General features: G+C 42.3%; 1 protein-coding gene across 1 annotated transcript in view; it reads right to left on the reverse strand.

The window, feature by feature from the left end:
- The window catches only part of LOC139584428 (ovochymase-2), a 16,751-nt gene extending 5,638 nt beyond the window's left edge, over nucleotides 1-11,113 (reverse strand). The window contains exons 1-7 of the mRNA XM_071416259.1: nucleotides 11,031-11,113; nucleotides 6,246-6,385; nucleotides 4,504-4,644; nucleotides 3,513-3,643; nucleotides 2,822-2,915; nucleotides 1,974-2,105; nucleotides 1,698-1,754 (exon numbers count right to left, since the gene is read on the reverse strand). Of these exons, the coding sequence (XP_071272360.1) occupies nucleotides 1,698-1,754; nucleotides 1,974-2,105; nucleotides 2,822-2,915; nucleotides 3,513-3,643; nucleotides 4,504-4,644; nucleotides 6,246-6,318 (628 nt within the window). The 5' untranslated portion in view covers nucleotides 6,319-6,385; nucleotides 11,031-11,113. The remainder of the gene's footprint in view (nucleotides 1-1,697; nucleotides 1,755-1,973; nucleotides 2,106-2,821; nucleotides 2,916-3,512; nucleotides 3,644-4,503; nucleotides 4,645-6,245; nucleotides 6,386-11,030) is intronic.
- Between the last annotated feature and the right edge of the window lie 1,742 nt (nucleotides 11,114-12,855).

Consider the following 12,855-nt stretch of genomic DNA (forward strand, 5'->3'; position numbering starts at 1 on the left):
ACTTTGCAGACCATGCATGAACACCCATTGGTCTATTATCACTGCTGAGTTGAAAAGCAGTAAGTGAACAGAGGAGACACGCCCACATCCTGGACCAACCAGAAACTGGGAGCGGACCAACCTACAGCCTGGAGCTGGTGTGCATGCATTCCAACAAGGGTGTTAGTCCATTTGGAGTAATGGGTTTCTTAAAGTCAGTTGAGGCTCATCAGAGGAGGAAGGGGAGGACCATCCTACTCAGTGAATTTCATAAAAATAAAAATAGTGAAACATTAAAAAAGTTATAATTTTTAGATAAGACTATGAAGGTATACAGTAGCCTCAACACCAGTCTCTGGGGTAGCACCATGGTTTAGCCGGAGGACATCTATTTTCCGTTCTCCTCAGGGTACATTGACTTCAATACAAAACCTAGGATGCTCATGGTCTCACCCCCTTCCATAGACTTACACAGTAATTCTGAAGACTTCCGGAGGACGTCCTCCAACCTATCAGAGCTTTTGCAGCATGAACTGACATGGTCTCCACCCAATCAAAGGATCAGAGAATGAATATAGTACTGAAAGCATAAGCTACAGCTAGCTAGCACTGCAGTGCATAAAATGTGGTGAGTAGTTGACTCAAAGAAAGAGAAAGGCAATAGTTGTACAAATTCATTTCTTTCAAAATTAAGGAGAAGCAGCAGAGAGAGAGCTGGCTATATTTCATTTTCTTCTTTTCACTTACTTAGCTAGCTTCTGCAGCTAGCTAATTTAGCCCACTCAAACAATCGTCTCAAACAGAGAGGAATGCTATTTATGTTAGCTAGCTGGCTAAGGCTATCCAACTCTTCCAAGTCAAGGTAATTTATATAATGAATTACCACCGGTGCCCGCCGGTGTAACTGCTAAATTGTTTGCTGTACACTGTAATGCGTGATTGTAGCGGGTTCACTAATGCATTAGTTCCATTAGCTATGTTGACTATGCCATTACCTAATATTGCGGCCTGGTCTCATAGACTTGATGTAACATAGTAAACATAAATCCGGGACACTCAAATTAGTATAATATCTTACTTTTGGTATGGTTACATAAGATAGAGTGTTACTTAAGGCAGAAACTAAAGTAGGGTGATTGGTCAGGGTGGATAGGTGGGTGTCTAACGCAAACGTTTAGCAACACAAAGGTTGCAAGTTTGATTCTCATCATGGACAATTTTAGCTAATTAGAAACTTTTCAACTACAGTACTTACTCATTTTTATCTACTTTGCAGCTACTTAGCATGTTAGCTAACCTTAACCCTTTTAGCTAACTCTTCCCTTAACCCTAACCCTAACCTTAACCCTTTAACCTAACTCCTAAACTTAACCCTAACCCTAACTCCTAGCCTATCTAGCGTTAGCCAGCTAGCTAACGTTAGCCAGCTAGCTAGAATTTATAACATATAATACGTTTCGCAAAATCATATCATCTAGTACATTTTGCAACTTCGCAACATGTTGTACCTTCCCAATCTTAAACGGCACTGCCCGCCACTGCTTAAAGTTAATAAACAAACGTTTAGTGTTAATTCTACTAAGCTAACATATGGAATTGTTTTAAGATGGTTAAACCAAGGATCATTTAGCTATTTGATTGAGAATTTAAGGGCCCCTTTAGGTATGAAAAAAAAGGTGCAAAAGGAAAGCCTGGTCTAAGGACAACGTATAACCAACCTGACAGTGAGTGTCGAAAGTGAACAGTGTCATCCTCTGACTCCCCGTCCAGCAGGTCTGAGTAAAGAGTCAGATTGTCTGTGATCAGCTAGCATGACAGAACAGCCAAATTTATATAAAATATTGAAGCATTTATCTTATCATGCAACAGTTATGAAATGTAAAATATTGTAAACGCATGATCTGTTATGGAAAGTTTCATGATAACCTGATCTGTGGGCTTCTTATGGTGAGTAATATGAATGTGTGGTTTATGTGTGTCGGTGTCACACTCACCGATCTTACTGATGAATGACACGGTGGCGTGGAAGCCTCGGTAGGTGACCGTGCTATCAGAGGTGAACTGGAGGACCATCACGTTGTCATAGCTCAGGACGGGGGGAGGCACATTCCTACCACACAGCACCGCTTACACAAGAACACAAACATTACCCTACGAATTGCAAAAATCTCTGAAGTTGGAGACTTTTATCTCCCTCAACAACTTTAAAAATCTGCTATCCGAGCAGCTAACCGATCGCTGCAGCTGTACATAGTCCATCTGTAAACTACCCACCCAATTTACCTACCTCACCCCCCATACTGCTTTTATTTATTTACTTTTCTGCTCTTTTGCACACCAGTATCTCTTCTTGCACATGATCATCTGATGATTTATCACTCCAGTGTTAATCTGCTAAATTGTAATTATTCGATTTATTGCCTACCTCATGCCTTTTGCACACATTGTATATAGATTCTCTTTTTTTTATTTTTTTTTATTTTTTTTTCTTCTACCATGTTATTGACTTGTTTATTGTTTACTCCATGTGTAACTCTGTGTTGTCTGTTCACACTGCTATGCTTTATCTTGGCCAGGTCGCAGTTGCAAATGAGAACTTGTTCTCAACTAGCCTACCTGGTTAAATAAAGGTGAAATAAAAAAATAAAAAAATAAACTTGAAATGTGTGTGTGTGTGTGTGTGTGTGCGTGTGCATGCGTGCGAAAGAGATATCTCTTTCAGCTTGAGTTGAGTTTTGTTCATTTATATTTCAGCATCTATTACAATTATTAATGTGCCATAAAAGTCAAATCCATTTGGATAGGTTTGTTGGTCTATTGATCTTAGGGTCAGATTCTGTACCTATCTCCTCTTTTGTATCCACATCTCCAAGAACAGTCAGTGAATCATACTCGCAGTCATCCGATTGCTCCAGGTCAAAGTCATCAAAGTCAAGCTGCAAGACAAAAGACAATACAATTTCAAAAATGAAAAAAATATGGAAAAAATGAAGAAAACAGCATCCTTCACTCATCTTAATTTCGACAAAAAATGTGGCAAGTGCATTTACAGTGTTGCAGTCTGTTGTTGTTGTTGTTTAATCAAGGTGAGTATCACATTCTTTCCAGTACATGTAAACTGATCCCATCCACACCAGAGACTGAACAAACTATCACTGTGTAGGCAGAGTGCCACCATGAATGTATTCATGAGTCCACTGGGAGAGATCAGTCTCTGGGGTATCCCTTCGGTCACAACGGCCTTGCTACATGAGAGGACACAATTATAATGATAAAATATTTTTTTACCTTTATTTAACTAGGCAAGTCAGTTAAGAACAAATTCTTATTTTCAATGATGGCCTAGGAACAGTGGGTTAACTGCCTTGTTCAGAGGCAGATTTTTACCTTATCAGCTCGGGGATTCGATCTTGCAACCTTTCGGTTACTAGTCCAATGCTCTAATCACTAAGCTACCTGCCACCCCAGGACAGGACAGTACACAAACTCTTACAACCCTTACTGCGTAAGAAGTACAGGTCAACATGTGTCACCTTGACAACGTGACCCTTGGGGGCGTAGATGACCCAGTGGCAGACAGAGTCGTTGCTGTAGGATTGTGGGTAGTTGAGACTGTGTACGGCCCTCTGATCCTGGACCAGAGCCACGGTGCCACATCCCGACGCTGCACAAATACAAAGGACACATTATCAGCCACAAGCCCTGCCCTCTCTGTGGCTCCATACTCACACTGTCGCACACTTAACCCTTGACAATACATGTGCATCAGTGCAACACAAACACTGTCCGCCAGGCATCTTGGCTCCTATCTCTGACCCACGTGGTGGTGTAGTTACAGTGCAGGAGTGTGTGTTTTCATCACAGAACCTCTGCACCTCATTACCAGGTCATGAGACTGCTGTGTGCCTTCCTGGCTGTTATGTAACTATGGGAGAGTCAGCCCCATGAGCATGAATGTGTGTGTGTGTGTGTTTTTGTGTGCGTGAAAGCGCGTGTGTGTGCATGAGTGTGTGTGTGGGCCTGCATGCGTGTGAGTGAAAGTGCGTATGCGTGTGTGTGTGTCTGACTAGCAGCAGTTGGAGGGTGTGTGGCTCACAGGGTGGAGGGCCCTACTGGGATTGAAAGAGAGAGTAGGGAGCCTATATCATTTGTCAGGAACTCAGAGCAACTAGACACATCCTGTCAGCAGGCAGGGTGATGAAACATCAGACCCAGCACACAGCTCTGCCCTGAAGGCCCCTGCCAAACAACGTATTCTAGCATCAAGTCACAAATGCAATACACAGCTATTTGTAGTACAGACAGAGAACATGAGAATTATTTAGCAAAAAACAAATGCTATGAGGATCCATCTGTTAGTGTCAGACTATGTCTTTATAATCGCAATGCACACACAGTAATGATGACATACTACTCCATAAACTTGTTTAATTAACCTCTGAGTTCTGAGTTGTTCTACTCCTGAGCTGGGGGGGTTAGGCTTGGTGAGCCAAGGAAACGTGGGTTGACGTAACGGTTACTCACCAGGCACAGAATTTCCCTCGACACCTCGGAATCTAACAACAAATCCGCTTCCTGTTCCACTGACATCAGACACAAATTGGAGAGAAGCACTGTGGGAGTCGATGAGCACTGGGGGCGGGGGGGCGCTGCCACAGAACCTCCCTAAGAGACAGCCAATGGGAGATCACAAAGTCAAACCCCCCCATCAACTGGTGGGAAGGAGAAAACTAGGGAGACATACAGTACCAGTCAAAAGTTTGGACACACCTACTCAATCAAGGTTTTTTTTTTTTTTTTTTTACTATTTTCTACATTGTAAAATAATAGTGAATACATCAAAACTATGAAATAACACATATGGAATCATGAAATAACCAAAAAAGTATTAAACAAATCAAAATATATTTTATATTTGAGATTCTTCAAAGTAGCCACCCTTTGCCTTGATGACAGCTTTGCACACTCTTGGCATTCTCTCAACCAGCTTCATGAGGTAGTCACCTGGAATGAATTTCAACTAACAGGTGTGCCTTGTTAAAAGTTAATTTGTGGAATTTCTTGACTTCTTAATGTGTTTGAGCCAATCAGTTGTGTTGTGACAAGGTAGGGATAGTATACAGAAGATAGCCCTATTTGGTAAAAGACCAAGTCCATATTATGGTAAGAACAGCTCAAATAAGCAAAGAAATGACAGTCCATCATTACTTTAAGACATGAATGTCAGTCAAAGCGGAACATTTCAAGAACTTTGAAAATGTTGTCAAGTGCAGTTGCAAAAACCATCAAGCGCTATGATGAAACTAGACCGCCACAGGAAATGAAGACCCACAGTTACCTCTGCTGCAGAGGATAAGTTCATTAGAGTTACCAACCACAGAAATTGCAGCCCAAATAGATGCTTCACAGAGTTCAAGTAACAGACACATCTCAACATCAACTATTCAGAGGAGACTGCGTGAATCAGGCCTTCATGGTTGAATTGCTGCAAAGAAATAACTACTAAAGGACACCAATAATAAGAAGAGACTTGCTTGGGCCAAGAAACATAAGCAATGGACATCTGTCCAAATGTGATATTTTGGTTTCCAACCGCCGTCTTTGTGAAAAGCAGAGTAAGTGAACGGATGATCTCCTTATGTGTGGTTCCCACCGTGAAGCATGGAGGAGGATGTATGATGGTGTGGGGGTGCTTTGCTGATGATTTATTTAGAATTCAAGGCACACTTATCCAAGATGGCTACCACAGCATTCTGCAGCAATTCTGCTTTCAATAGGACAATGACCCAACACACCTCCAGGCTTTGTAAGGGCTATTTGACCTAGAAGGAGAGTGATGGAGTGCTGCATCAGACGACCTGGTGACCTCCACAATCACCCGACCTCAAACCAATTGAGATCGTTTGGGATAAGTTAGACCGGAGAGTGATGGAAAAACAGCCAACAAGTGCTCAGCATATATGGGAATTCCTTGAAGATTGTTGGGAAAGTATTACAGGTGAAGCTGGTTGAGAGAATGCCAAGAGTGTGCAAAGCTGTAATCAAGGCAAAGGGTTGTTACTTTGAAGAATCTAAAATCTAAAATCTATTTTGATTTGTTTAACACTTTTTTGGTAACTACATGATTCCATACGTGTTATTTGATCTTTTTGATGTCTTCACTATTACTCTACAATGTAGAAAATAGTAAAAATAAAGAAAAACCCTTGAATGAGTAGGTGTGTCCAAACTTTTGACTGGTACTGTATAGCAGCCTCATCTCTCACCAATAGGCCTCCCTGAGTCTGCACCCACAGATACCGTGAGTTGGTCACTGTGACAGAGGGTGTCATTCTCCATGTCGAATTCCAAGAATTCCAGCAGAATACTCCTCCCTATAGGAACGCTGATGGACCAAGAACATATCCTACGAGAGAGAGAGAAAGATGTTTACTGTAATGTAATGTAAGCTTTCAACCGATATAAGACACTTGTATGTACATAAATGTTTCAAATCCATAATTTTTATGATTATTTATTTGAACTGCGTGTCCTCCAGTTTCACCGGAAGTTGTCCCGCTAGCGGGACGCCTAGCCTTCATGGCCTGCATCAAAGTCAGATTAGGATATATAGTTGAAGTCGTAAGTTTACATACAATTAGATTGGAGTCATTAAAACTTGTTTTTCAACCACTCCACCAATGTCTTGTTGACAAACTATAGTTTTGGCAAGTCGGTTAGGACTTTCTAATGAACTCGCTCACCGAATCAGCGTATTCGTCAATGTTGTTGTTGGACGCAATGCGGAACATATCCCAATCCACGTGATCGAAGCAGTCTTGAAGCGTGGAATCAGATTGGTCGGACCAGCGTTGAACAGACCTGAGCGCGGAAGCTTCCTGTTTCAGTTTCTGTTTGTAGGCTGGAAGCAACAAAATGGAGTCATGGTCAGCTTTTCCGAAAGGAGGGCGGGGGAGGGCCTTATATGCGTCGCAGAAGTTAGAATAACAATGATCCAGGGTTTTACCAGCCCTGGTAGCACAATCGATATGCTGATAGAATTTAGGGAGTTTTGTTTTCAGATTAGCCTTGTTAAAATCCCCAGCTACAATGAATGCAGCCTCAGGGTGTGTGGTTTCCAGTTTACATAGAGTCAGATAAAGTTCGTTCAGGGCCATCGATGTGTCTGCTTGGGGGGGAATATATACGGCTGTGATTATAATCGAAGCGAATTCCCTTGGTAGATAATGCGGTCGACATTTGATTGTGAGGAATTCTAAGTCAGGTGAACAGAATAACTTGAGTTCCTGTATGTTGTTATGATCACACCACGTCTCGTTAATCATAAGGCATACCCGCCCGCCCCTCTTCTTACCAGAAAGATGTTTGTTTCTGTCGGCGCGATGCATGAAGAAACCAGCTGGCTGCACCGACTCCGTTAGCGTCTCTCGAGTGAGCTATGTTTCCGTGAAGCAAAGAACGTTACAGTCTCTGATGTCTCTCTGGAATGCTACCCTTGCTCGGATTTCATCAACCTTGTTGTCAAGAGACTGGACATTGGCAAGTAGTATGCTAGGGAGTGGAGCGCGGTGTGCCCTTCTCCGGAGCCTGACCAGAAGGCCGCTTCGTTTGCCCCTTTTACGGCGTCGTTGTTTAGGGTTGCCGGCTGGGATCAGATCCATTGTACTGGGTGGAAGGCAAAACACAGGATCCGCTTCGGGAGAGTCATATTCCTGGTCGTAATGATAGTGAGTTGACGTTGCTCTTATATTCAGTAGTTCCTCCCGACTGTATGTAATGAAACCTAAGATTACCTGGGGTACCAATGTAAGAAATAACACGTAAAAAAACGAAATACTGCATAGTTTCCTAGGAACGCGAAGCGAGGCGGCCATCTCTGTCGGCACCAGAAGTCATTGAAGCAACATCTCATGACATCAGTCAGGAAGTTAAAGCTTGGTCGCAAATGGGTCTTCCAAATGGACATTAACCCCAAGCATACTTCCAAAGTTGTGGCAAAATGGCTTAAGGACAACAAAGTCAAGGTATTGGAGTGGCCATCACAAAGCCCTGACCTCAATCCCATAGAAAATTTGTGGGCAGAACTGAAAAAGTGTGTGCCGAGCAAGGAGGCCTCCAAACCTGACTCAGTTTCACCAGCTCTGTCAGGAGGAATGAGCCAAGATTCACCCAACTTATTGTGGGAAGCTTGTGGAAGGCTACCCAAAATGTTTGACCCAAGTTAAACAATGTACAGGCAATGCTACCAAATACGAATTGAGTGTATGTAAACTTCTGACCCACTGGGAATGTGATGAAAGAAATAAAAGCTGAAAAAAATCATTTTCTCTACTATTATTCTGGCATTTCACATTCTTAAAATAAAGTGGTGATCCTAACTGACCTAAGACAGGGAATTTTTACTCAGATTACATTTCAGGAATTGTGAAAAACTGAGTTTAAATGTATTTGGCTAAGGTGTATGTAAACTTCCAAATTCAACTGTAAGCCAAGGACAAGATAAAGTGAATTTTTACAACTACTTTTTGCTACTACTTTCACCACTTCTAGTCTTGAAAGCTTTGGATGTTTACTACACTGTGGATCCTTAAATATCTGGGAGGGGCTAAGGCTTAAGAGGGTGTGAACAATGCTGAATGGGTGTAGACAAAGAAGGGCTCTTCAGTAAATGTACCAAAATATTCACGGTCCATTTTCTTAAAAGTGGGGTTATAAGTTTATCAACTTTCAAAGCAGAATTACTTCCCCATTGTTCCTCAACTGCAGTGTATGATATAACATGTTATAGCTCTGAGTCAATTCTTTAATCTAATGTAAAAAAACACAATTTCGAAAATTGGTCTACTCAATAAATTGTCTGTGGCGACTGAATGGTTTGGCCTACAAACTATTTTTAGCCCCCTATGGAAGGATGAGACTCATGAACACAATGGTTTTGTTAGTTTTCTCTACGACCCCCTGAAGTTGGTTTATCCAATCTGTCAACTTCTGTTTGTAGCATCAGAACAGTTTGGGCTACACACTAATGTGACCCCTCTGATGTAAAGGAGACTCTCTACAACACGCACATGTCAGTTATTTTGCTAAGATGCCTCAGAAGACTCGTCTGAAGGTCCCCCGGTACCAGTCCAGAAAATTAATGGAAGTATATATGTAGATTGTTTAGTTCCGAAAATAAGGGGTTAAATACATGTAAAAAACAAACAAAATAAATTTCTTATATCTCTCAGATATAGGGTAGACACTTCGGAAACAAAATTCCTTTAGATTTATTTTTGGGGACTACCTGTTGTTCCATGTAGTGAATCTGTTATTCAATGCGTTTGTATGGGCTAATAGCAGTAACATGCTGACCACACCGCTCGCGTCGTGTGCGCAAGCGTTGCAAAATAAATGTACATATACAGTACATGTTATTCAATCATTGCACCCACACTGCTCGCGCGCACCAACGAGCGTCTGCATTGCCGAGCGCTAAAATAGAAGTCAGTTCTATTTGTGATGCTGAACACCGTGCAAGTTCTGCCTCGCCCATCTCCTCATTGGTTTATAGAAGCATATACCCCCGTGCCATCTCCTCATTGGTTATACCCACGTGTGTGAGTGAAAGATGAACTGAGGTCGGTCAGTTATGGTAATACACCTTTTTATGAAAGTTAGTTGCCAATCGCCATATAAAGTCCAAAGAAGAAAAAGCCTGGAAGGAGGAGAGATGACTAGAAACGATTCGGTTGACTGTTTTATGTGTGGATTAATTGTTGGAGTAGAGGACCTTGTGCATTTCAGGTAGAATAACAACTCAACGTTTATATCCCAGGACAAATTAGCTAGCAACAGCAAGCTAGCTAAATAGGACAAATTAGCTAGCAACTGCAAGCTAGCTAGCTAAATTGCCATAAATGTTTAATGCTTTTCGACCTGTCCCCAAATTAATTAATTGGTACAGAGTTTGTTTTGATATTTCAACCTGCGTATCGTGATCGTGTTTTGGTGTGGGGGGAGAAAATCAATTTGCGCACGATGGCGCACGTTGATGCGGGTGCGCCTCTGTTTTGGGCATGGTGTAAGGCCAAATACCTTTTCATCAAATAATGTTCTATTAAATGTGTTGATACTTCAATGGAATGCCTTGGTTTAGACAGGGATTAGACTCTTATGGATTAAAGTTCTCTGAACAATTGGAGAATACAACTTTAAATAGAACCATGAGGAAACCTGCAGAAAAAGTTTTGTTGGAGTACTGACATTCCCACAGAAGAACGTTGTTTCTTAAAGTTCTCAGAACTATTTGAGAACATTCCCAATGTCAAACCATTCTGAGAACTTTTCTAGAACATTACAACAAAAGTACATTAAATGTAACCATGTTTTAACTTTTAGGAAGCATTCTGTTAATGTAATTAAAGGGATACTTCAGGATTTTGGCAATGATGCCCTTTATCTACTTCCCCAAAGTCAGATGAATTTTAAGTCTCTGTGTCCAGTATGAAGGAAGTTAGAGGTAGATTTGCGAGCCAATGCTAACTAGCATTGCTAGCAGATAACCATACACTTCCAGTCATTGCGCTAACACTAGTTAGCAATTGCAGTGCACTAGTGCTAGTTAGCAACTTCCTTCAATCTGCACGCAGAGACATACAAATAGTATCCACAAGTTCCTGACTCTAGGGTAGTAGATTAAAGGCCTCGTTGCCAAAATCCTGAAGTAACCCTTAAAATAGCAGGAAAATTATGTTTTTTGTCAAGTTCCTAAAAATGTGCTGAGAATGTTCCAAAGCCAAGAAACTATCCTTCACCATTTCCAGAAAGTTGTGGGAAGGTTGTCTGCAAAATAACCATAGGACAACCCCCTCCCACCAAGCTCTAAGAAACATGGTTGTTAGAATGTTCTGTGCCAGCCGGGGAGTGGTGAGGGCAAATTGGTCTGAAAATAAATAGTCCTAAAAGCATACTTAATTCAAGGGCATTCAATGAGCGCATTCAGTTCAGCACAGCTCTCCCTCACTCCCCGTCTGCAACGGGCCTGTGCACTGTCACTGGATTACACCCACTCATTGTTGTTGTAGAGATGGCCTGATAGGCTTGGGTTTCTGATGAGACCCTCACTACCGCTCACAAGACCATCCCTCACACTGCACAGTCCTGCAGCACAGTACACACACACACACACACACACACACACACACACACACACACACACACACACACACACACACACACACACACACACACACACACACACACACACACACACACACACACACACACACACACACACACACACACACACACACCATCAAATACACTGTCCAAAGAGTACAATAACATCATACAGTAAAGGTTAATTGTACAAATTGCATAAATGAGCTATTGTGTAAAAATGTAAGTAGCTATTTAGATGACAAAGAGGACATGGTCGCAGTTCCAAACATGCAAGTAAATGCATTGTGGAATTGATATACAAGAAGAAGAAATACAACTTACTTGACTTGGACCTTTGGTTTGGGTTAGCATCTGCTGTTGAACAAAACACAACAACAAAATAATTTGTTAGACCATCTGTTATACATATCCAAACTTGATTAAAAAGTGTTAGATAACCTTCTCTGAGTTTCATCTTGATCCAGGGCAGGAACATCTTGACGTCAGTGAATACCCCTGGGGATCCTCTCTTGGCCGACGACTTGGCCTTGTTGTTGATCCAGCTACGGCCACAACCTTTCCCCCAGGAGGTGACCCCCACCACGACCCAGTGGCCGTCCTCCCTGGGGCAGATCAGAGGACCCCCAGAGTCCCCCTGGAGATGGGAGAACACAACATTGTCTGATAAGGGACCTCTCAAAGGAATGATGAGAAGTCTATGGACAGATATAACCCCATTTGTCCAGAGATCCTCCACCAGAAACTGGACAGAGATCACTGAATCATAATAACACTGTGTTATAGATTTTAACATGCAGAGTCAGACAGCGCTGTGTTGTAGTCTATCTACTGTACCTGGCAGGCGTCCTTTCCTCCTCTCTCTGGTCCAGCACACAGCACAGTGAGGGCCTGCTGTGTGGGTCTCAGGGTCTGGAGAACATACTTGCACTTAGCTGGCTCCACCAACTCCAGCTGCACCTCTCTTAGAATGGCAGGTAGAAGACCGCCTGAATGTGAATACAGTGGGTTTCCATTAGCCTGATCCCAGATCTGTTTGTACTGTCTTGCCAATTCCTTATGGTCAAACCATGGTCATAAGACAGCACAAACAGATATGGGATCAGGCTAGGTCTCCATCATCAAAACATCCAAAAAATACAAGTGAAGAGTAAAGTGTCCATGTTGATGTGCTTGTTTGAAGTTATTGTCAAACTGAAGGTAAAGTTAATCTGGGCCTTACGTTCTTTGGTCCTTCCCCATCCACTCACAAGGCAGCTGGTCCTGGGTGGGAAGTTCTCACTGGGCAGAGGCAGGCATATGGGCTGAACACAGGGACCTGCAGAGGATGTAAGCACAGATACTTTAGAAAATATTTCCTACAGTGACAAGAATAATGTCTGGCCAAACTCAGTCAATGACGTAGACATCATAATGTCCATAAAGGGTGGGTTATATCTACATTACAGAACATTACGGCCGTAGAAAACAAACTCAACCGCCCGTCACTATAACGGAGAGGAAACCTGCCCAATCGGATATGTCCATTGATTTCCAGCAGAGCTATATCATAGCTCATAGGAGAGGCGTGCTGGTACTTTTCGTGAATTTTGATGGTGTTCACAGTGAAGGTCTGCTCTTCTTCATCAGGAACCCTTTGGTCGTACTCCCCAATCACAACACTAACGTTCCTCAGAAAGTTTCTATGGAAGAGAAAAGGAGGAGACATTAGGGTGG

This window comes from Salvelinus alpinus, chromosome 9, assembly GCF_045679555.1.
Source record: "Salvelinus alpinus chromosome 9, SLU_Salpinus.1, whole genome shotgun sequence".
In the NCBI taxonomy this organism is placed as follows: domain Eukaryota; kingdom Metazoa; phylum Chordata; class Actinopteri; order Salmoniformes; family Salmonidae; genus Salvelinus; species Salvelinus alpinus.